Source organism: Hydra vulgaris, chromosome 12, assembly GCF_038396675.1.
Source record: "Hydra vulgaris chromosome 12, alternate assembly HydraT2T_AEP".
NCBI classification, from domain to species: domain Eukaryota; kingdom Metazoa; phylum Cnidaria; class Hydrozoa; order Anthoathecata; family Hydridae; genus Hydra; species Hydra vulgaris.
The window spans coordinates 73,670,799-73,694,451 of record NC_088931.1 but is presented as its reverse complement, the minus strand read 5'-3'; the positions used below and the strand labels follow the sequence as shown (position 1 = coordinate 73,694,451).

The 23,653-nt window shown below is 27.0% G+C and overlaps 1 protein-coding gene across 1 annotated transcript; it reads left to right on the top strand.

Moving 5' to 3' along the window:
* Positions 1–3,880: 3,880 nt before the first annotated feature.
* On the top strand, positions 3,881–23,653 carry LOC105843044 (nucleoside diphosphate kinase homolog 5). Its single transcript, XM_065814386.1, has 6 exons — positions 3,881–4,040; positions 9,027–9,124; positions 12,736–12,843; positions 17,459–17,559; positions 21,641–21,759; positions 23,315–23,653. Exons 1-6 carry the CDS (start codon positions 3,918–3,920, stop codon positions 23,402–23,404), a joined length of 639 nt encoding a protein of 212 aa, XP_065670458.1. The 5' UTR covers positions 3,881–3,917; the 3' UTR covers positions 23,405–23,653.

Genomic DNA, 23,653 nt, shown 5'->3' with positions numbered 1-23,653 from the left:
ATCTCAAGAAATTGTGTGCGGCTATTATTATGAAACGCGCTGTATCCCTCCCTTTTGGAAACATTGAATGGTGCGTCGTCAAAACAAAGTAAAAAAGAAAAATCTCGTATCGGATTTTGAAAGTTGTAAAAATTTGCTTTTATTCACTTATTTAATAGTATATAATATATGAAATAATATTAATAATAACAACAATAATATAATAATAATAATAATGATAAAAAGTTGTCATTTTTGTGCTTTACTATTACATTCTTTTTTATTAATGCATAAGTTGCATCGTTTTACATTGCAAATCATCAAGAAATTTAATTGAGTCGTTCAAGAGATTTTTGTTGATCGGTTCTATCAACAAAAATCTTTTAAATAGTATTGAAAAATGATTTTAAATGATAATCATAATGGTTATGATAGAAAGATAAAAATCAATAATGTAAAAATACGAAGCTTATAAATTGTTTCTTTTTAATACCTCTGATCTAATCAATAACGTTTTGCGTGCTTTTCCATTGATTGAGACTAAAAATTTTTTAGCTCAACAATAAAGTTACATAAAATATGTTTACTAGTTCTTCTAATTTAATTTTTTTTGCTGGATTTAAAAGACGAACAGTAGGTTTATCAAAAAAGTTGTTTAAAAAGTTTTTACTGATTGCAAAAATCAGTTAAAGTGATAAAACAGTTAGATGTATAAAATATCTCTTAAACAATCAAATCAATCATTTATTTCACTTTATAAAGTAAATACAAAGTTAGGATCGGTCGCAAACAGTTTTTTAGCTGACAAAAACGTGACGTCCTACAAATATTCATTATAAATTTGACAAAATGTATAACATATTAACCAAAATTGAATAATATAGCCTGTCAATTTAGGATTAAAATAAATTGTAATAAAAATAAATGAAAACTTAACCTGGAAATACCATATAAATAATTTCTTGCTTAAATTAAATAGGTCCAATGCTATCTTACATAGTACACTGAATTAATGTAAAAACTTTGAAATTTATTTATTTTGCTTTATTTTCAACTCTCACTTGTTGCTTATCTTGGGGGCAAAAGCATCAATACTAAAATAACTTAATATTGTTCAAAAAAGGGCTGTAAGACTAGTTACATACCTACCTTATCTTCTAATTTTAAATTTTTATAATCATATTAAAGTTGAAAATTGTATCTTTATACACAGTTTTCTAAATAATAAGCTTCCATCTATCTTTAGGAAATGGTTTTTTTTCCCAATAAACTAGTCACATTCAAAATTGAAAAGGATCTCACATAAAGGCAGATTAATTGCTCCATCATTAAATACAAAATTTTATGGCAAATCTAAAATTATATGTAAACTAAGTTAAATAAATGTCCCTTTTATGAGTTAAAAAAAAAGTAGAACTAAAAAAGAAACTTAAATACCATTTTATAAATCAACAATTTTTATTAGCCAACAATTTAATTGGTTGTAATAGTGATATGTATATTCTTCATGTTTCATTTTATTTTACTTTTATCCTTTTTTTTGTTTGTTTGTTGAAATGTCTACTAATCTTATAAAAATAAATTTTTTATTTTTGTCTTAATGAAATTTTTCTCTCAAAATCTTTAATTACCTTATACTAAAAACTTTGATTATTGTTCTGTAGATTTCTATTGTTGAAAATTATTGTCTTCCATTTCATCTTTTTTACAATCATTTCCAGTTTTTCTTATAACTTTAATTAATAGGTTTTTCCCAATTGTATATGAATACAAGAATAATCGATTGAGTAGTTAAAAAACACAAAAAATGCTTTTTCTCTCGTATCTATTCAATATCTAAAGTAAGTATCTGAAAGCTCAATATTTAAAATTAATGTGCATTTTGCAATCTTGCATCTATGCAAAAATACATAAACATTTTGCTTAATAATAAATACAATTCATTTAATAAAACATTAAATGTATATTAGTGCAGCGAATGTTTGAGTATTTTTGATTATAAGGAGGAATTGGACAAATAAAAATTAAACACATAGTTTCTGCAAAATATCAATGTAATCAAATTATATATATATATATATATATATATATATATATATATATATATATATATATATATATATATATATATATATATATATATATATATATATATATATATATATATATATATGCACGTACTGACGATTGAGTATGTTTTCTTATTATTTATAAGTGGATCCCTTTACTTGCTAATAAAGTTTGACCTTTAATTAATCTTTAATTGTTTCCAATCCAATATGAAGTGTTTGAAGCATTTGTGCCACAACTCAACCTCAAAAAAACTTAAGTTATATACATAGCTATCTTTGTCATCTAGGATTCACTCATATGCTTCATAGGCTTAAATCTAAAAACTTACCTTTTTCTACAAAGGAGGTCAAGAAAGTTTGTTCTAAATGCCATATTTGTTCAGAATTAAAACCAAAGTTTTATTGGTCTGCAAATGTTAGTTGATAAGTTAACATCCAATGGATTATCTCAGTATGTACTTTAAAGGACCATCTAATTCTAGAAATAGATAGTTATGGTTATTGATGATTATTTCCAATATCCATTTGCTATCCCATGTCCAATGTTTAAATCAAATATTCTCTCTTTGTGGTTTTCCAACTTACATTCATTCTGACAGAGCCTCCTGTCTAATAAATTAAAATCTTACTTTACACAGAAAGGAATTGCAACAAGTTATTCTACTCCATATCATTCTATCAGTAATAGGCAAGTTGAGAGATAATGGTTTGATCTGGAGTAATAATTGTTTGGGATGAAAAACCCACAACCTAGATGCTAGAAATTGGGAACTTATTCTATCCAATGCCCTTTACTCACTCCATCTGCGGCTATTAACTGCAACTAATTGCACACCCCATGAGAGATAATTCAATTTTCCTTTGCACTCATTGTGAGGAGTTCATTATGCTCATGGTTAACTCCTGGTCCCATTTTTCTTAGACGTTTTGTACCAACAAACAAAAACAATCTTGTTGTTAAAGTTGAATTAGTGGATGTAAATCCAACATATGCTAATATTTGCTACTTGGACAGACGAAAGTTGACTGTTTCACTTCAAGATCTTGTACCATATTCTGCCCAACAAAAAAGTCTTATATTATTGATGAGAACAATATCAAGAAATCTAACAAAGATGTAACTGCAAAAGTAATTGATGTAAATAACAGTTCATCACCTGAAATTAAGTTTGAAATAAAAGCTAAAGTAAATAAGCCAATAAATGAGCCATCTACTGACATTCTGTAAGGCTCTACTAGAACTTGCAAAGTTCCCATAAAATGAAATATTGATGACTTTATATTAAAATGATGAAACTAGATTGTTAACTTTCCAATATAGATGGGAAGATTGTTGTGATTTCTAGTGTTTATATTGTTATTTATTTTGCTTTTTGTCTTATATATTTACAATTCAATTCTTGTATCTTTAGATTACTATATTATTGTTTAATAAAGCCATTATCAAGAGGTCTTCATTTTATGAGTTTAAAACAGCCATCAAGTTGATCGTCCACCGTTGATAAAATTTTCCTTTTATTGACACTTTTTTCGTATGGTGTCAAGCTTTTTTCACCAGGTATAAGATTTTTTTACACCATCTTTCTGGTTTTTCATATATGACATTTTTCAGAAAAAGTAATTAAAAAGTAGGCACACTTAAACTCTCTAAAATGGGTACTAAAAGTAGAGACTGGGGGAAATTTTTATCAAGGAAAAGCAAAAGAATGCTATATATATCATATTGGAACTATTTCTCATCATGTAGTGCAATTGAAATTCAAAAATTTTTTAAAATGAAAATGTTATAACTGTGAAAGATGAATTTATGTTTTTTTCTGTTTTTAATCTTTTTATTAAATTGTTAACATAGCTAATAAAAAAAAAATGAACGAAAGTACAACTTTTATTAATATTGAACAAACCTTAGCTCTGATCAAGCCTGATGCTATTGATTATGCTGAAGAGATTGAAGACATAATGCTAAGCAATGGGTTTTTAGTTTTGCAGGTTTGTTATAAATTTGAATTTTCTTAAATAATATTTTATTGTAATAATAAAAGTTTTATGGTTTTATTTATTTGTAGAAGAAAAAGCAAAATATTATGTTTTATATGCTAAGGGCTGTCCATAAATTACATCAACAAAATAGGGGGGAGGGGTTTAAAAAAAGTAACATTGATGTTAACAATGTTACTTTTTTTATAAATTTAGTTACTTAAAAAAAGGAAAATTAGGCAGCGTTTGCAGTCCTGTGTTACATACTCGCTACACCTTCAGTATTTTAATAAAGGTATTTATGTTCCTACTTTTTAAAAACCGTGTTGTGCTTTAAAAAGATCTGACACATATGGAACTAAATAACAAATGTTTACTCATAACGCTATTATATTTTCGAAGTTGTTGGTTAGTCTGCAGTGAAACAAAAAAGATTTATGTAAGTACTTGGTCTGCACTATATTGTTTAAATGTTTATACCAATAGTTAGCAATCTGCGTTGATGTGGCTCTTTAGCTCCATGCACAAATATTAATACAATATTGAAATAAAGATTTAGTAGATGATTTGTAAAGATTTGAAATGAAGATGTTGAAAATCATGCGAGGCTTGCAAGCTGCAGGTTGCTGAACCCTGATAATAATGTTTAAATAATATAATGTAGACCATGTACTTACATAAATCTTTTTTGTTTACACAGTAGGCTAAAACTTTGTAAATTACAACTTTTGGCTCTTCTGTCTCAAAAGTTTGCTGGCCTTTGGTTTATACAATTTGGAAAATGCATTTATCGTTTTACTAAACTCTATTAGAAATAATTGGCTTTTACTGTAAAATTGAACTAGTTAAAAGTGAGGAGGATCGGCACATTGAAGTCTTGCATTTATTTGAAATATGTTCTAATTTAAATGTGTAAGGTGTAAACAGTTTAATCTTTATTTTTTTGTTCGGAGTAAGTTTTTGTAGTTATAAACTGAAAATTTGTTCTTAAGTTAAAAGTTTAATACCTTTTTTTCTATATCTTTTACTTTTCCTCATTTCTTTTTCAGAGCAAACATTTGCAATTTAAATTGTTCTCTAAATATCTTCTCTTTATCTCTTTTTTGTTTTAATTGTAAACTATTCTATTCAAAATATGGTTGTTGGTTTTTTTTCCATTTGAATTTTTTTTTTTTGAAGGAGGGGGGGGGGGGTATTTGAATGTTGACACAATTTTTTTAACTTCTTTCTGTAGAAGTTTGACAACTTATTGACAAATGGGGGGGGGGGGGGGGGGGGGTAAAAAGTGCCAGAAAATTGTTGGCGTAATTATTGGATAGCCCCTAATTTTTATGTTAAATTAAAATTGCCTTAATATACCAAAATAAAATTAACTGTAGCATTTTTCTATTCATCCACAAGTCTTAACAGATAAGTTTCCTCATTAGCTACAATTATCTGCAATAAAAGGGTAAAATATAGGCAGCTTGTTGCAGTTTAGAACTCAAATATATCTAAAAGCAAAATGTCCATTCGCCTAAAAAGTCCAATTTTTATTTCGATATGCTTGTAAATTTTTCTAACACTTTGTTTTGATCTAAGAGTAACAGCATATAAGACCATTACACCCAACTATCTGAAAATGCAAACATTATGAGCTTGTCAAATTCACACCAAAAATGCCAGTATTTTTAAATAACCCTATTTTTCAATCATCAACGGTTAAATGTGTTACTAGAAACCAGTGCCTCTCTAATCTGCCAACTGGTCTATGTGAAGGGTGCAACTAATTATAAGTCATTTCTTAATAAAAAGAAAGATAGAGTTGGTTGCCCTCTCTTTAATCTGGTTTTTATAGCTGATAGGGGCACAAATAAAGGGGCCAGTAACTTTTTAGAGACCTTCATTATGGTTCAAATGAAGGTCTCTTAAGTAATTTAGATACTTAATATCTAAATTAATTTTAAATTAAAAACATTATTTCTTTAAATTCTATTTTATTGTAGGTTTGTATATGGTCTGGACCACCCTCCTCACCCTCTAAGGTAGGGGTGAAATGGTAGGGTGGCACCAATCAAAGGGGGGGGGGGGGGAGCCAACTTATAAAGATACACGCCATCATTTTCTAACATAAAACATACATGATTCAATTTTTAATGAATATATAGTAAATGCCATTAGATCTTTATTTCATCTTTTCATGCTTTTACCATATGACTCGAATTTTGATAGTGACTAACATTGACTATTTGTGCCAGATTTTCCAGCAAATATACAATGTTATGGTCACCTCCCCCACCTCTTACTGTGTCATGTTTCTAAGGCTATAATTTCTGAACCGTTGTACTTGTAAGTCTGAAATTTCAAATTTAGCCTATCTACATAATGCACATAACAATATGTAAAAATCAAAAAATCAGAGATGGTGACCCACAAGTCATTGGTTGAAATATATTGATTTGACCCATTTATTGTTTGAGTTTTATATGTGATGGTAGATGGTATGAGAGGAGTTAATGATTGCAATCCTTAATGAGAGGAGATTTAAAGAATTGATTTTATCCCCTTTCTCAACACTTCAAAAATCAGTTTTTTAAAAAAGTATTTACTTAAGTAGGTTACTTATTTTTAAAGTCACTACCTTGAAAAGATTGGCATGTTTTGAAAAATATCAGGTCATGAAAATCATAGCATTTGAGTGGCATCTTTAATATCTCTCTCAAACTCTTTAGCTTCCTTGATAATTCTGTCACTATAGTGGATAACAGCTCAATCATAGTGACATTCCCAAATGTTAAAGGCTCAAAAAAAAAAATGATCCAAAGTTTATTTAGACCCCCCCCCCCCCACACACACACCCACACCCTCTATTTATTCATTTTTACTTGTTAACAACAAAGAAACTGTATCTAAAAAAAACTTTTAGTATAAACGCTTCTTCAAAATTGAAAAGTATTGACTCAATTATAAAAATAAAAGTTCCCACCACCCTTTTATTCCCACCCTGCTATTAAGTATACATATCATATAAAGTCACATAACATATGGAGGGTTGGAGAATACTATTATTATTATTATTATGTGTCAGGTCAGGTGTATGGTGGTCATGATCACTCTGCTACTGGTAACATGTAACCCAGTGCAACCTGTTCATGTCCTGTTGCCTTGTGGGTTTCACTTTCTAAGCAAAGGCTAGAGGGAGTGTCATCAATACTATCTAATATCTGTCATGTCTATAGATATGATTTTTTTGTTTTGTGTGTGTCTTTTATCTAGTTAGGGACGCCTTAGTTACTGTCTAAGTTCGCCTGTAATTTACTTTATATGTATGTTTGGTCTTATTCACCCATAAGTTGCTATCTGTATGTTTGTGTTCTATATGAACTTTATGATGTTTGTGTTCTGTCTTAACCTATGGTTTGGTGTTGGTTCACTCATAAGTTAATGTATGTTTGTGTTCTGTCTAAACCTCAGGTGTTATTTTCACTTACCCATACGTTACTTGTGGTTATAACTCTCTCCCAATATCTCCCAATCTATAACTCTGAAACATGAACCTTGACAAATAAGGCCAATGCGTGGAGAAACAAGTTGAAAAACAAGTTACCAGGGGAGTGGTAGGAATCGAACTCGGAACCTCTTGCTTATGAAGCGAGGACTCTACCACAACACCGCTACAGTTTAAATCCCTTGTCTATTCTTTTATGTGCTTCTGCTTAGCACCTCTTTGCTCAATCACCTTTCTCTTTGTTCTTTATTGTTCTCCTTCTTCTTAAGACTGCACTCTGCACATTAATTTCTGATCAAATTAACCATGCCCTTTATCTTTAACACTCTACCAATATTGTTGTTGTTGGTAACTTTAATGCTCATCACATTGAATGGCTTTGGTCCACGCCACTGACCCTACTGGCACTAAAGCCTATAACTTCTACATGTCTCAATCTTTTACTCAGCTTTGCGACTCGTTTTTCGGATAACCATAATCATTTACCTTCATTCCTTGGCTTGTGTCTTGTCTCTGACACTAGCTTGTTTTTATTCTGTTCTTGAATCTTGTTGCCATCCTCTTCCTTCCATTCCAGTTAAACAGGTTAACCCATTGTTAGACATTCTAATCACTCAAGTTTTTGTTGCTAAAGTCATATCTAAATTAAACTCTTTTTCGGCTTGTCATTCCTGTCATAGTCTTACAAAAGTGTTCTCTAAAAATTTTCTTTAATTCTCTCTAAACTATCTAATAAGTGCTTGAGTGAATCTTGTTTTCCTGCCTGCTAGAAAATTGCATCTTTGGTTCCAATTTTCAAAAACTCCAGAGAACATTCTGACCCCTCCAACTATCGTCTAATCAGTCTTCTAATGATGCTCTGTCTCTTTTAGACAGCGTCCAAAAACACATTGTAAACATAGTTGGACTCGCTCTATCTGCCAAGCTTGAGTCTGTCTTGCATTGTCATAAAGTTGCATCTCATTTTCTTTTCTACAAATACTTCCATGGTTGCTGCTTAAAGGAACTTCATTTCTAGTTCCGTCAACTAAAACTCGTTCTCGCTTGACTTGTCATTCAGCAAAGTCTCATTCTTTTATTGTATCTGTCCCTCCATGCTCTAAAAACTTTTATTTGTCTAGTTTTTTTTTGTCGCGTTTTAACCATTTGAAACTCTCTCCTATCTTCATGTTTTCCTTACTCATACAACCTACAACTTTTTAAGTTTTCTGTCAACCGTTTTCTTGCTCACTAACTCTTTAATCTTTTTTTTCTGCCAATTTAATAGTTGTTGCTTGTAGCCTTGTTGGGAGTAAATCAGAATAAAAAAAATAAAAGCAAAAAAGTTATGCTTTCATTTTTTTAGAGGCACACTCACATACGTATTACTAAATAAATTATTATAAAATACGTATTATTAATAAATTATTTTGATTATAATTTATTGTTGATTATTTATAGTAATCAAACTTATAACTTTACAGAAATATATTGTATGTTTAAATTGCATTTATTTAAATATTTTGCATTAGAAAAGAAGAGTTCAGTTGACACCAGAACAATCAAGTGATTTTTATGCTGAACATTCTGGAAAAATATTTTTTCCAAGTCTTGTAGCATTTATGAGCAGGTAGTTCATTTTTTTATTTTTGTTAATTTTTGTTAATAAAAACCTTGAGATTTTATTAATTTCAAACTTAATGTCAATACTATAGTTGCAAATTCAAAATTAATATATACAAAAAATTAATTATTTAACTTTTTACTGCATAAGTATTGTAATTTATACATAATTTGTTACTGCATGTTTAATTTTTTTATTTAGGTGTCACTCCATTCACTAGTTTTTAACTATATGAGTGACACCTAACCTAATTTTGTAAATTTATAATAAAATTTGTAAATTTTCAATTTTTGTATTTATATGTAATATATGTTATTATGACATTAAAATTTTTTTTTTTTAATTAAGTCAATTAATTGCTTTGTTGTTGTCATTATATTTTGATTTATCATATTGTGTTGTTGCCATTTTTATTGTTATTATTAGTTGTTTCTGTTCTATTATTTTAGTTACACTATTGTAGTGAATTAAGTCTATTGAATGTAGTAAAATCCAGAATAGAAAGCTTTATTCTGTAAATAAAATATATATGTAACCTAAAGATAGAATCATATGATTTTGTATAAGAAATAGATATTAGTTGTAAAACAACAGTAATAGTTAGAAATCAGCACAGTTTACCATAAAACAAAAAACAGTTTTAAAAATAATTCAAATATAGTCATTTGAGTATTTTAAAAGACTGCACATCCAATCAGATTCATGAATGTGCAGACTTAAATTAAAACTCTTTTAAGACATAAAAAATTATAGATTTTAATAGTTATTAAAATTTTGAGATCTTTCAAAATGAAGGGGCTATGGTTTAATGATGGTTTCACTAGGATTAGGTGAAGTGATCTAATTTATTGGTGTTATGTTTATTGTCATTATTAATGTTTACATCATTGATTGGTGCAAAGTATCTTGTAGCAACAGTAGTCTGATGCTGAGCTGATGCATTTTTCATGTGAATATTGACTATAACCCGTTAACATTTTGTAACTGACCCGCCCTGTGGGTCATAAAAACTGTTTCTAAATGACACCTGAACTGCTTGTTGAGTCACTTATATTTTTTAAATTTACTATCCTTTTTATTCTGTATTAGGTGTTTATTAAATCGAAATCTCATAAACTGTAAAGCTGATGGCAACCTTTAAAAGATTGAGGTCGAATATTAGGGTTGGAGGTGGAATGATGGAAAAATAATGGAATGGTGGTGAAACTGGCAGAAACTTTCCTTCAAATATACTGAAATATTAACTGAAGCTAGTAGCTCTATTTATGTGTATAAAAGCTGCCATACCTAGTAAAGTAAAAAGTTAATTTAATCATTTAGTTACAGTTGAAGAAGATATGTTACAACAAAGCTAATATGAAGAGAATCTAAAAAGTTCGTCACTAGTTGTTAAACAATATTTATTGACAATGATGAAATAGTTTCTTTAAAACCATACTAGTTTGCTCAAAAAGTTTCGTTAGTGGTTAATGTTGCTTATATAGTTTTGGTGGAAACCTGACTTGAAAAAAATCATTTTATTTACATTATCATTTGAAAAAGACATATTTTTTAATTTTAAAAAGTGATTTCAAACATGAAAGAAATAGAGTGCTGATTAATAACCAGCAAGAAGTGTTGACCAACAAGGTAATGTTTCCATTTTCCTTGTGATTCTATAATAGCATAAGCTTTCTTTTTTACAAAAGAATGATTTTTTAATTAAAGAAAAAAGTGCAACTGGTATTTTACCCCGGTTAAGAGAAGCAGCTATATAGCAGAAAAATCGCTTTCAACTTCAAGCGGGATATTTTTATCTATTGTTTGTAAAGTTATTTTAATAGTTTTAGCAGACAGCCAGAAAGTTGAAGTTTGAGTTAAGGGATGACTTTTGTCAGAAAAATGTTTAATATTATAAGGATAGTATGAGAACATGCAAATTACTTGATAAAGAAAAGAACTGTCAGTGAGTGTCGGCATTTCAATTAGAAGCAATTTAAATCAGAAAAAAAGGAGCCAAAGAAAGTTTATATGCAAAATAGACAATACTGACTTCGTTGAACATAGCATAGCTTTCTTAGAAGCCTTAAGAAATTTTTCTAAATTGAAATTATGTTTATCTTTAGATATACCACATACAAGTGAGTTTTTAAATTTACTTTCTCAAATAAAGTTCTCCACAACTTTTTGAAATTGTGCAACATTTGTGCGCCCAAAAAGAGTTCTCTTAAATTTAAAAGGCTGTCCATTTGATTCAAAGACAATATAATGCTTTTCACCTTCTAAGAGATGTTAGTTAAAAGATAAGCGTCAAGTAGTGTAAAGTTGTTTGTAGTATGTGAGTAATCAATGCCAATGTAACAACAGTTTGTGATTGCAAAGGTGAGTTACAAGGTTTATTTATATTCTAGGTCCAAAATTTTTTTGATTTTTGTTTAATAAAAATTTTGTCATCAGAGCATCATTGTCCAGAAGGGAAACCAACTGGTTTATTTTCAGGAGGTCAAAAAGGTCATTGTAATTCTTGTTAAATAAGAGATTTTGAAATAATTTACTTCACCATCATAATTAATGTAATGACTTCAATAAAATTTTTCGGAATTCTTTTCAAAGTATGGCATGTTTGCAAGAAATGGATATAACTAAAAGAATTCAATAATAGTGATATAAGTCTTTGAAAACTTGCAAACTTTTTTGAAACATCCTTTCTTACCATAACTGCTAAGTTCTGTTTTTCTAATAAACACACTTATTATTAACTTTATACTAATTAATTTTTATTATAGTATTTGTATATACTTGAATGTATATTTAAACTTTCATGATGGATATGATGAGAGTTAAGTCCATTTATGAATAAGTCATGGTTGTATTCTTTATAATGTTGTGCATATTTTGTTTTTTTTACTAATTTTTTATGTGGTATAATTTTAATGCGGCATTTATATATATATATATATATATATATATATATATATATATATATATATATATATTTTTTTTTTCATACAATTATAAATATATTTTTTCATACAATTATAAATATTTTTTTTCATACAATTATAAATATATTTTTTCATACAATTATAAATATATTTTTTCATACAATTATAAATAAATTTTTTCATACAATTTTTATAGTTTTGTAAGTTTAGTGTGCTATAATTTTAATGCAGTAATAGTGTAGTGGTAGAGCGCTTATTTCATAAGTGAGAAGTTCACTTATTTCATAAGTTTCGAGTTCAATTCCTACCATGTCACTAGTAGTACATCGCTTAACTTGTTTCTCTGTGCAGCAGTCTTGTTTGTCAAGGTTCGTGTCTTAGAGTTATAGAGTTATGAGAAGGTTGTAACCACAATTAAAAGAATTTGCTTGACTGTAGCAGCCTTCTCAGCCTTGGGGATGCCAATTAACATTAAAAAAAATAAGATTTAGTGAGATATCAATATTTTATTATAACAATTTTAAACAAAAATATTTCATAACTTTGTGGGTCAAGTTAAGCAACTGAAAAAATTCTATAATTATGAACATGACATGTATTCAAAATGGCCTCTCAAATTTTATTTAAAAAAAAAGTTAGTGTGTATATTTTTGCTACTGTTTCTTTTATTGTGTTTTTCTTTTTTTATAATAGTGGAGAAAGCATTGCTTATTTGTTAGCAAGAAACAAAGCAATAGAGCATTGGAGAAAAATTATTGGACCTACAAATTCCGCAAAGGCAAGAGATGAAGTACCTACAAGGTAAACAAATTTTATTTATCTTTTTTTTTTTGTTGTAAAAAATGCTTTTGTAATTATACAATATTTTATTTATGTATGTATCTATGGATTTTCTATGTATCAAAGGTAAGTTACCCCTGTTAACAATGATTTATAGCGACAAGGTAACAAAATTGATCACATAGTATGATTACATGATATGATCACATGATATGATCACATGATATGTTTATGATACAACTTGTTAAGAAGAATAAAAGTTATAAAAATTTCAAATAAATTTCTTTGATGAATGAAACAAATTTTCATGTTTGAAAAAATGAAGCCTATGAATTAGTTGTCTATAAATATCAAATCTTAATTTTACAATAAAATGAAGTTAAACTAGTTGTATCCCCTAATAGCGTTAGCTCATTTTTTTGTTACTTTAAAAGCCGTATTAAACTTTATTTTACTAATCATTGAGCTTCTGTTCATCAAAGAATAAAATTAATATAATAAAAATACCCATTTGTTTAATTTGTTTTGTACCATTAATTCAATTTGTTTTGACACACAATGTTGATTGAATATTGTGTTATATTGTAACTTAATGTTATTTTTCATTTTTAAAAAAACCTGTTTTTTAAAAAAATGTTCTAAAAAGTGGCTTTTTTTTTTATTTACACATTATTTTAAATGTTGCAAAAACCAACAGTCACAATAACAGTAATGCCTGTAATTGCTATACCAGTTGCTTTTTATGACTATTAAGTTGGTTTTAAATTAAAATTATTTGACAGATCCTAAAATCATTTATAATATATTACAGGTCCCTAATATTATCCATAAAAAAACATGTAAAGGTATGTCAATGTTGGTCTTAAAACAATAAAAGTTATATAACAATTTAAAAATTAGTAATCATTTTTATACTAATTTAAGTGATAAGAACAGATTTTTTTTTGAATGTTGTGCTAACAACCACTCATGTTGCTTATTCTTTCCCAATCCGTTAGTCCTCTCAACTTATTCTGAAGCTTATTCTGTAAACTGAATAGATTACATTCAGTATTGGTGTATTGAGTTTTTATTACAATATAATTTCTCTGATGTGAGTCATGTCTGTTCAAATAATAATAAGTTATTACTAAAAAAACCATCTAAGTACAAGAAACTAGTTCTTTAATGGTAAAATGTAAATATTTTTGCTTATGCTATTTTTAAATTTTTTTACCCCTTATATTCAGCTTCCTGAAACCAGTGGGGCCAAGAGGCTACTCATTTTTTAAAATACATAATGTTTTTAAAATACATGTTTTTAAAATACATAATGTTTTTTAAATACATAATGCAATCCTCTCTAAATTCTATAACTAAGAAAAAGTTCTAAAATATAAATAAAATAAACTATTTTGATTATTCCTTAAATTCTTTTACTTTAGTTTCCCCAGTTTTCTTTGTTTACATTTTTTTTGTCCATGTCCATGCTCAAATTTTTTTTGGTACTTTAATGGGTACTTTGTTCCTGCATAAGTAGTATGTGTGCATTTAAAAAAAAAAAATCTTTCATTTTTCTAGGCAAGTTATTATTGGACAAATATAATTCAATTGAAAAATTTCTAGTTTGTATGCAAAAATTTTATATACTTTTTTTTTGCTGTTCCCCTTGCAACACAATCAGCTAATATCCACCAGTTATTCATTAATATAATGTTCTATGTTTTTTGCAGGATACACAAATAAAGCACTTTTCAATCAACTGTAAGCAAATATTGTTTGTGAAGTACTTGAGTTCATCAAAAAACTTTTTTTATAAACATAAAAGTAGGTTTATGTAGGCCCCTCTTATGCTTTTACCTATTTTTGTTTAATCTTATTGATCATTTTGATGGTTCCTTCCAGAGTCAAAACAGCTTTATGATTAATTTCTATTTTGTGAGTATTTTTTTTTGGCATAGTGGGGTATTATAAAGTAGTGGGGTAGTAAAATAAAGTATCTTATTAAAAAAATGTTTTTTGGTCAATATCTCATGTAATATGAATAAATTATACTCTGACTTGAAAAAATATTTTAAAGCTTAATAGTTTTTCTGGCTTAATAATGTAATTTTTATAGAAAATAAATTTAAATTTTTTTAATTAATATTCAACCTAATTAATATTTATAATCTATGAAATTTAATGGCAATACTGATGATTCCATTCTAGGTAAGTTTCTTTGAATAATTTAACTTTTAGCTCGCAAAAAAATTAAAAAATTATGAAAATAATTTTACAACAAAAAAATTTTAAAATAAAAAAGGTTACCAATAAAGAAAAATTTCTTTAAAAAATTTAGCAGCTAAAGTGGGAGGATCACTCTTAACTTTAAAATTAATATCTTTACAATCACCAATTGTCATAGAAGAATTTTTTCTTTCACTCTTCATTTCACTTTTCACTCTTACTATTTGTCTATATTCTGGTATTTGTCTATATCCTGTAACCACTCCTACATTAGCTTCAAACTTATTTATTTGTAATCTACGACACCTTTTATATAAATAGTTCAAACAACTCCACCATTTTGGCTGGTAAACAGCTAAGAATATAGTAAATGAAAAAAAAATTATTTTATCGAATGAACATGGATTGTCAAGAAAATCCATGTTCATTTGGTCAAATCTTTCGTTCATCTGATCAAATCTTTTTTTTCTTCTTTAAAGTTCTTTTCCTAAACTTAATGATGTGTTGATCTGCAAATATAATATTCTTTTTAGCAATAATCAGCATTTTTTTTATAAAAAGAGTTTACATCATCAGTATTTGTGATTGGTTGCAAAAGTCTGTTAATTGTTGAACGTATAATTAAAAAGTTATCTGAAAGTGTCAAAATATTGTTGTTTGTTACAATAACGGATAATGTTTGCAGCTCTTAGTGTTCAATTTGCAGATTCTATAATCCATCCAACTTTCATCACAAATCTAGATTTATTGTTTTTAATGTAGTATGTTGAATTTTTTTGTTTGAAGAAAGTTCATCATTTGAGTTTTATGATTTAAAATTTGCAAAATAATCTATTCATTTTGAAAAAAATTTTATAGCCGATTTGCATTAATTTTAATTAAGTCTTCTGTAATTCTGTGAGATGTTATTGCCTTTTTATTGCAGGCATTTATACAGACTTATTTTATCAGTTATATGGCAATCAGTAGGCACCAAGTTCATCATCAGCACTATAATCTAAAATTTCAAAAGATTTTTATGCCTATAATTAAGATAAGACAATTTTCGAAATTCTAAATTTTCAGATTTCTCTATTTATATGTAGGTAGCAACCCAAATGCTTGCCACAACATTGTCTCCAACATATAAAAGTGTTCATTTGTTTAGTATGATCGTTTGTTATTTGTTGTCTACTGACAGGGGGGGGGGGATTGAACATGGAACTTCTGGGTTATGAAGCAAGCACTTTACCGCTACACTACTACTGCATGTTATGTCAGTAAGTATATTGTTTAGAAGTTGTACCAACAAAACCCAAAATGCATTGAGGAACTTACTTATTATTTCTAAGGTTTTTGACTATTTTCCACACATCTTCAACTACAAAATACTCTAAATCATCTGTATTTGAAATCTAACTATGCAAACCCAGCTACATAACTACACAAACACAACTACATAACTACACAAACCTAACTAGCATTCTTGATATATTCACTATTATTACATTGATTCAAGTTTTTTATCATGTTTCAATAAGTCTCCTTAATAATCAATTTTAATATCAGTTGATATTAAAAAATTGTTATCAATGTGCCTATATTCAGATCGATCATGTGCCTATTTGCAGATTAATTTGTAATTAGTTTTAAAAAATTATTCATTTGATTTGCATTCATATATGAAATTTATTCACAAAATAAAGTCCAAAAATTAGGATAAGTTTAAATCTTTTAAGTAATTGCCAAAGCTAAACTTATATACATAAAAAAGTTTTAATAAAACCAGAAAAACTGAAAAAATTGACTTTAGCTTAAAGGTTGTTTTCTTTTCATTTGCAATTTTTAAGCCATTTATTAGCCATAATGGCAGTTATTTGAACTGCTTATGTAAAAAGCATTTTGATTACAAATAAATAAGTTATAAATCTAGGAGCAGATATGTTACTAGGCTACAGGTTACAGGCTAAATGATTTCACTTTTCAAATAGCCTGTTAACATGAAAAAATAACAATAATATTTTTTGTAACAAAAATACAAATCCAAAATAAATTTTATAAATATATTTAAATAGCTCTACTCAAATATATATAAAATAAGAAAATAATCAATATCAGGCAATATTCCATTTTGAAAATAAATGATTTTGAAAATAATAAATGATAATTAAAATAAATGATTTTGAAAGTCAACACTTTTTTTAGATCTTTTTGCTTCAATCTTTGTAATTTAATCTTGTTAATCAAAGAAACAAACTTAAGATAAAATTATATTATTAGAAGCAATTGTTTAAACGCTTTAACAAGAAGTTATATAATTAATAAGAGCTAATTAACAATTATAGTTTCTTTATTTTTTATTTAATGTGCAGTAATCATAATGTACAATACTGATAATGTAACTGGTAATGATAATTTAACTAGTAATGATAATTATTATTTATTCTAGCATTAGAGCACTTTATGGTACTGACAACTATAAAAATGCTGTACATGGTAGTGATAGTTTGAAGTCAGCATTTAGAGAAATACAGTTTTTCTTTCCAAATGGTATTGTTGAATTTTTTGAAAGTTTTAAATTATTTATAAGTATATTTACTTTTTTTTTTTCATGTTTATTAAGGTGTTTAAAAAAGTCCTTATAGTCTTGTCACAGACCACTGCAGAAGAGCATTTCACAACGTGCCTCCTTTAACATGGGATAGAAGAGTCTACTTAGCCAAGTTAAGGGAAGCTATTTAGGAGAAAAAAAATTTGATATTAAACCCCAATACAATGGTTATTTTTTTAATTGTGGTATCAATAAAAATATTCAGTTGTTCAGTTAAACAGTCAATGAAAACACCTTATATAAAATTCTCTCAAAAGCAATAGATAGAAGCAAATGGTAGAAACAGTACATAAATGTAGGTGATAGACACAGATGATAAAAACAGGTAGTAGAAACCAGTGTTGCATGGATTATTTGGCATCAGTTTAATCAGCTAATTTTTGATTTTTTGAATTTTAATTTTTATCCTGCATTAAGAAAATAATGTGTCACATAAACCAAACTTTATACATTAATAAGGGTATTTTTAATCAATGGTTTTTTATTGATTTTAGTTCCATGGATATTTAAACCTTTTTAAGATGTTATTTGTGAGATATATGTTAGCAATTCAAAGTATGTTTTTATTAAACTTTTATTTTAAGTTGTGGTTGCTTGCAATTTTATTTGCTTTCTATTAACTTTTATTTTAAATTGTAAATACTTGCAACTTTATTTGCTTTCTATTTACTTTCAACTTAAATTGTGGTTGCTTGCAGCTTTATTTGCTTTTTATCAACTTTAATCGTGGTTTTTTCTATCAACTTTAATCGTGGCATCTTTATTTGGAAGTTAATTTTTCTTTAAGAAACAAAACAATTTAAAAATGAACAGGTTTTTTGGCTCAAGTTTTCATATATTTCATATAGATAATTTCAAAAATTATTTTCATTGAAGTATGGATTAAATTAAAGCATTAATATACTGTATTTTTGTATTTCATAAATAAAAATTTGTAAGAAAGCCGGTACTTGTTTTACAGACTACATCTTTTTACAAGGTACATTATGGTTTTTTTTTTTTTTATGAAATAATACATTCTAATCTTTATTAACATATATTAACATGGAACATGTAAGCAAAACTTGCTTACATGTTCCGTGTTAATATATGAGCTCCGAGGAGATTTTGTTTTCATGTTTTGTTTCAACCATAGTTTTGAGGAGACTGATATATTTTTTTATTACATAACTCTAATAAAACATCATCTTAAACCATAAAACACTTTTTAAAAATTTAGAAAAATTTTGACAGGCTACATTAACTTATATATAAAATATTATTTGAAAATTTAACAAAAGAAGTGAAATTTATGTTTGTCTATTGAATAGTAATTTTTTAGACAGTTACATATAAACACTGACATTACAAGCAAGAAAAAGTATTGAAGTCAAATAAGTTAACCAAATAAAAGTGGATTATGGCATAAATAAAAGTGGGTTATGGTAAATGATTGGTATTTTTTTCTATTGTAATAATTGAAAAAAAAAGATTTAAAAAAACCAAACTAAATGGTAAAATCAAACGTTTTAATGAAAACAGTAATAAAAAAAGACAATAAAATTATCAAAAAAAAGGACAAAATCAGTTGTCATGCTATGAATACTTTTGTTATTATAAAATGTGTTTTGTATGTATAAACTCTTGAAATATTTGACTTTAGTTTGCATGTGTGCAATTTTGCAAGATTTCTAATAGTGTTTCTTGACAAATGTAATTTCCATGTCCAATAAATAATAAAGCATGCTCGATACAAAGTTTATATGCAGTTGCACCAGACTACTGGTAAAGTACTTAAAGTATGCAAAGTATAAATTTTAAGCTGATGCTGATTACTGCATCTTTTTACCAACTTGTTAATTATAAATAGCTAAACATTTAAATTTTTGTATATTCATAAAATTTTTATTCATAAAATTTGGAAATATGAAAGAATATAAGATAAAATAATATAAGATAATCTGCTCTAAATAAATGAAAAAAAAGTTTTTTTTTCTTTAGGAATATATAATGCAAAATAAATTGATAGCATAATAAATATAAAATTCATCAAACTTTGTTGCTTTATTTATTTTTATTTACCATCAGTTGCTATCAAAGGGTAAACATTTTTTACCAATTACAGAATACAGTGACCAATATTTTGTTCAGGCTAAAAGCTATATATCAACAAACATGTGCTTTATATGTATTGACTTTTGAAATTGAAATAAACAACAATGAACAACATGAACTTGTATATTTGCTATTTTTCTTGTTTTTACTTTTTTACACTTAGTTGTTCATAAAGCTGAGGTCAGTTAAGAGTTATTCCTTTTTGTAATCAGTTTACTATATCAAAACACACTTATGGACATCAGGTTATAAATTTTTTCCTATAGTTTATATTATGCTACAATGGTTTGTATTATATTATTACTAAACATTATCAAAGGCAATCTAAATCAGCTCTTGCTTACAATTGCTTTCAATTTGAGAGTGTTGCAAATTATCTGGGCTAGCTATAACAACCAATAAACAATATTCTCAAACTTTCTCAAATGTTTTAGTGATGTGTGCAATTTATATACAGGAGTAATATGTTTAAAAATTTAAAAAAGAAATTTTTTTAAAATATTTTTCTTGCTAAATGATAGGATTAATGTATACAATTTATATATTGCTGGTTTAGATTGCCTTTGGCAATCTAAATCGGCTCTTGCTTAAATTGCTTTTAATTTGAGAGTGTTGCAAATTATCTGGGCTAGCTGTAACAACCAATAAGCAATATTCTCAAACTTTCTCAAATGTTTTAGTGATGTGTGCAATTTATGTACAGGAGTAATATGTTTAAAGTTTTGAAAAGAAATTTTTAAAAAATATTTTTCTTGCTAATTGATAGGATTAATGGGAACTTAATTTGAAAAAACTTATACCAAGTTAATAATATTCTATTGATATTACTATGTAAATTTTAAAACTGTTTTAAAAAATCTATCGTAGGAGAATCACAGCATAGTCAAGTTTTACCATCTGGTTTATAGTTTGTTACAATGGTTGTTATTTGTATATCTGAGAGTTATAAAAACCATTAGGAAAACAAAGAAAATTTTGAAAATCTTTTATTTCAAGAAAATATTATGAAAATCAGATGTTTTGAGTTGTGAAGTTTTGTAGTAGTATATGTACAAAATATTGTACAAAATTGGGTAGAAAAATCATACTTTTTTATTATTATTCGGCAATTACTCAATTTTACTTTTACTAATCAGTACATTTTTTGACATTTGTTTTAATTTAAACTTACCCATAAAAGCCTCTCTTTCAAAAGCAGCGAATCAGGTTGCGCATATCTCTGTCTATTCTGAGCCTGTATAGGGTTTTAAAATATGCCCTCGGCCTTGCCTTTAGGCCAAAAATTAAGGCCTTGGCCTTGGTCTTGGGCTTGAAACTGTTGACCTTGGCCATGGTCTTGGCCTTGAAAATTTTGGCCTTGACCTTGATTATTTTGGCCTTAGCCATAAAAAAAATACATAAAATTAAAGAATTAAAAGTTTTCATTCTTGATTTTTAAGTATTTTTGTTTTTAGCTTTCATATATATCTACAAGTATATTTTCTTATTGACTTCGTTGAATTCTGCGCCTAACCTTGGTTTATTTTTACAACATGTGGTTTTATTGTCACAGCAATTGTTGCCTACGGTTTTGTTAATAATTGGCCTTAATGTACGGCAAAAATTTAAATCTTTGGTCTTGAAAATGTTTACGTAGGCCTTGGTCTTGAAACCATTATTCTTGGCCTTGACCTTAAAACTATTGGCCTTGGCCTTGTCCTTGGCCTTGTAACTTTTAGTCTTAGTCTTGGCCTTGGCCTTGCTACTCTTGGCCTTCTTAACAACTGCCATTTAGTTCATGTTTTCTGATTTTATTTATTCTCAGTCTTATTTCTTTTGTGTAATTAAGGAAAACTATTTTAGTTAAGTATGTAATTTATATTGTTTAATTATGCTAATTGTTGATTTTTGTTTTTAATATGTTGTTTCAATGCTTTTCAACTTTAGGAATTATTGAACCAATTTTATCGAATGATGATGCTAAAGACTATTTAAGAAAATATGTTAACCCCACCCTTCTTAAAGGCCTTATACAGCTTTGTAAAAGAAAGCCGATTGAACCTATAGTAAGTTTTGCTTGTCAAAATATTTTATAAAACAATATTTTTTATCAACTGATTGGAATCTACTTAGGAAAGATAAATAAACTTTGGTAGATCTATAATCTTTGTTGGTATAATACGAGACTATATAATACGAGACTTTGTTGATATAATACAAGCCTTTACAAATTTTAGAATTAATCTTTGAAATTATGATTTACAAATAAGTAAATGTTTTATAAAAGTGCTTTATATCTTTCTTAAATACTTTTATACTTAAATAAAGTCTATTGTTTTTATGTATATGTATTTTTTTGTATTAATAAATTTTTCAGATTGTGCAATCGAAAATTCTTTCCAGAAAAAATCCTTACTATTTTACAGTTTTCTAAATAAAGAGTGAATGGCGGAAACAGTTGCAATTACAAAAAAAAAAATTAAACAGAAAAAATCTTGGTCCATTAATAATTTTAACTACTATTCCAAATTAAATATTTTAAAAATAGAAAATGAGTTGAAGCCACATGTAGCATTTCCTCATACAGTTTGGAATAATGGAAACAAGTAGAACGATATCTCATATTTTGGTATGAGTCTACAATTAGAACACGCAAATACTTTATACAGATGGGATTCATATCAATTTTTTTTTAATCTTACAAAATGTTAATTTTTATTTTATTTGGATTGTACACACATGGTGAAAAATCATCAGTTGGGTAGAGTCCTGGTAATCTAATTCATTATGCAGTTGAATGAATATTGTTGCAATAATATTGTTGCAAGCTATAGTTTGCAACATAATCATAATCAAAAATTCTTTCCAGAAAAAATCCTTACTATTTTACAGTTTTTTAGAATTGCTTACTTTAGCAATAAACTATTAATAAGAAAATATTGAATTGACAAACGATTTGTTTTTATTCAAATTTATCACCTTTGCTTAAGTAAACAGTTTTATTTAGGACTTTCATTCATGGAACCACAAAGGGTCAGTCAAGGTATCAACATTCTTTCGGAAATACCTTATGCAAAAATGTAACAAACTTGTTGGGTTTGATTTTTAATATTTTTAATTAAAAAAATAATGAAAGAAAAAATATGTTTTGACTGTTTTAAATAAATAAAACAGTTAATTAACTTTTCTAATGTCTTTATCGTAATCTCGGTCTTTAAATTTAAATTATTTGAATTAAAAAATAAAATATTTACAAACTTTTTACAAAATTTTTACAAACAGTCCGTTAATGTTAGTAGCCCAGGGATGATTAATATCTTAGGATGGCATTAGCTAATTCAGCTTCGTTTTAATTTTATCTCTTCAACATTATTGTTGCGTTATTTTCGCATTTTCTTTCCTTCTTCAATACTAATTCAGAAACTTTATAGAGATTTAAAAAAATAATTTCACTACAAATTTTGGTCTTAACTTAATGATTTTTGTCAATTTTTTAGTCTATCATATTTTAATTATTGATGTTTTAATCTTTAATGAGTTTATATGTTTAGCTTTTTATACATTTAACAAAACGAATAAATATTGCTTACGTGTTCATACTCATATATTTTTATTAATTAGATTTGGTTATCTGATTGGTTAGCAAGCAATAACCCATATCGACCTCGTATTGTTGAGCCTGAAAATCCTATTGTTCAAGAACCGATATAATTTAGCATTTTTCAATCGTAATTTGTTGCAGCGAAATGTTTTAAAATTGTATAATCTCTTTCATTTGGTTTTTGGGTTTTGTATTTTTTTTTTTTTTTTTATCTCTTAATCTGTAGTTAATTTAGATGAATAAAAAGTATAACAAAAAATAATAATAGTTATAAATACATTGTTAAAGATTTTTAATAGTATATATCTTTAATAAAATGTTTTACTTTATATGACAATATATTTATTTTCTTAATTAAA

Excerpts from the sequence above, each read along its gene's own strand:
- LOC105843044 (XM_065814386.1), top strand. The coding sequence starts at position 3,918 with ATGAACGAAAGTACAACTTTTATTAATATTGAACAAACCTTAGCTCTG. Across the intron at positions 12,844-17,458 it reads AGAGATGAAGTACCTACAAG|CATTAGAGCACTTTATGGTA; the intron begins GTAAACAAATTT and ends TATTTATTCTAG. Across the intron at positions 17,560-21,640 it reads ACAGTTTTTCTTTCCAAATG|GAATTATTGAACCAATTTTA; the intron begins GTATTGTTGAAT and ends TTTCAACTTTAG.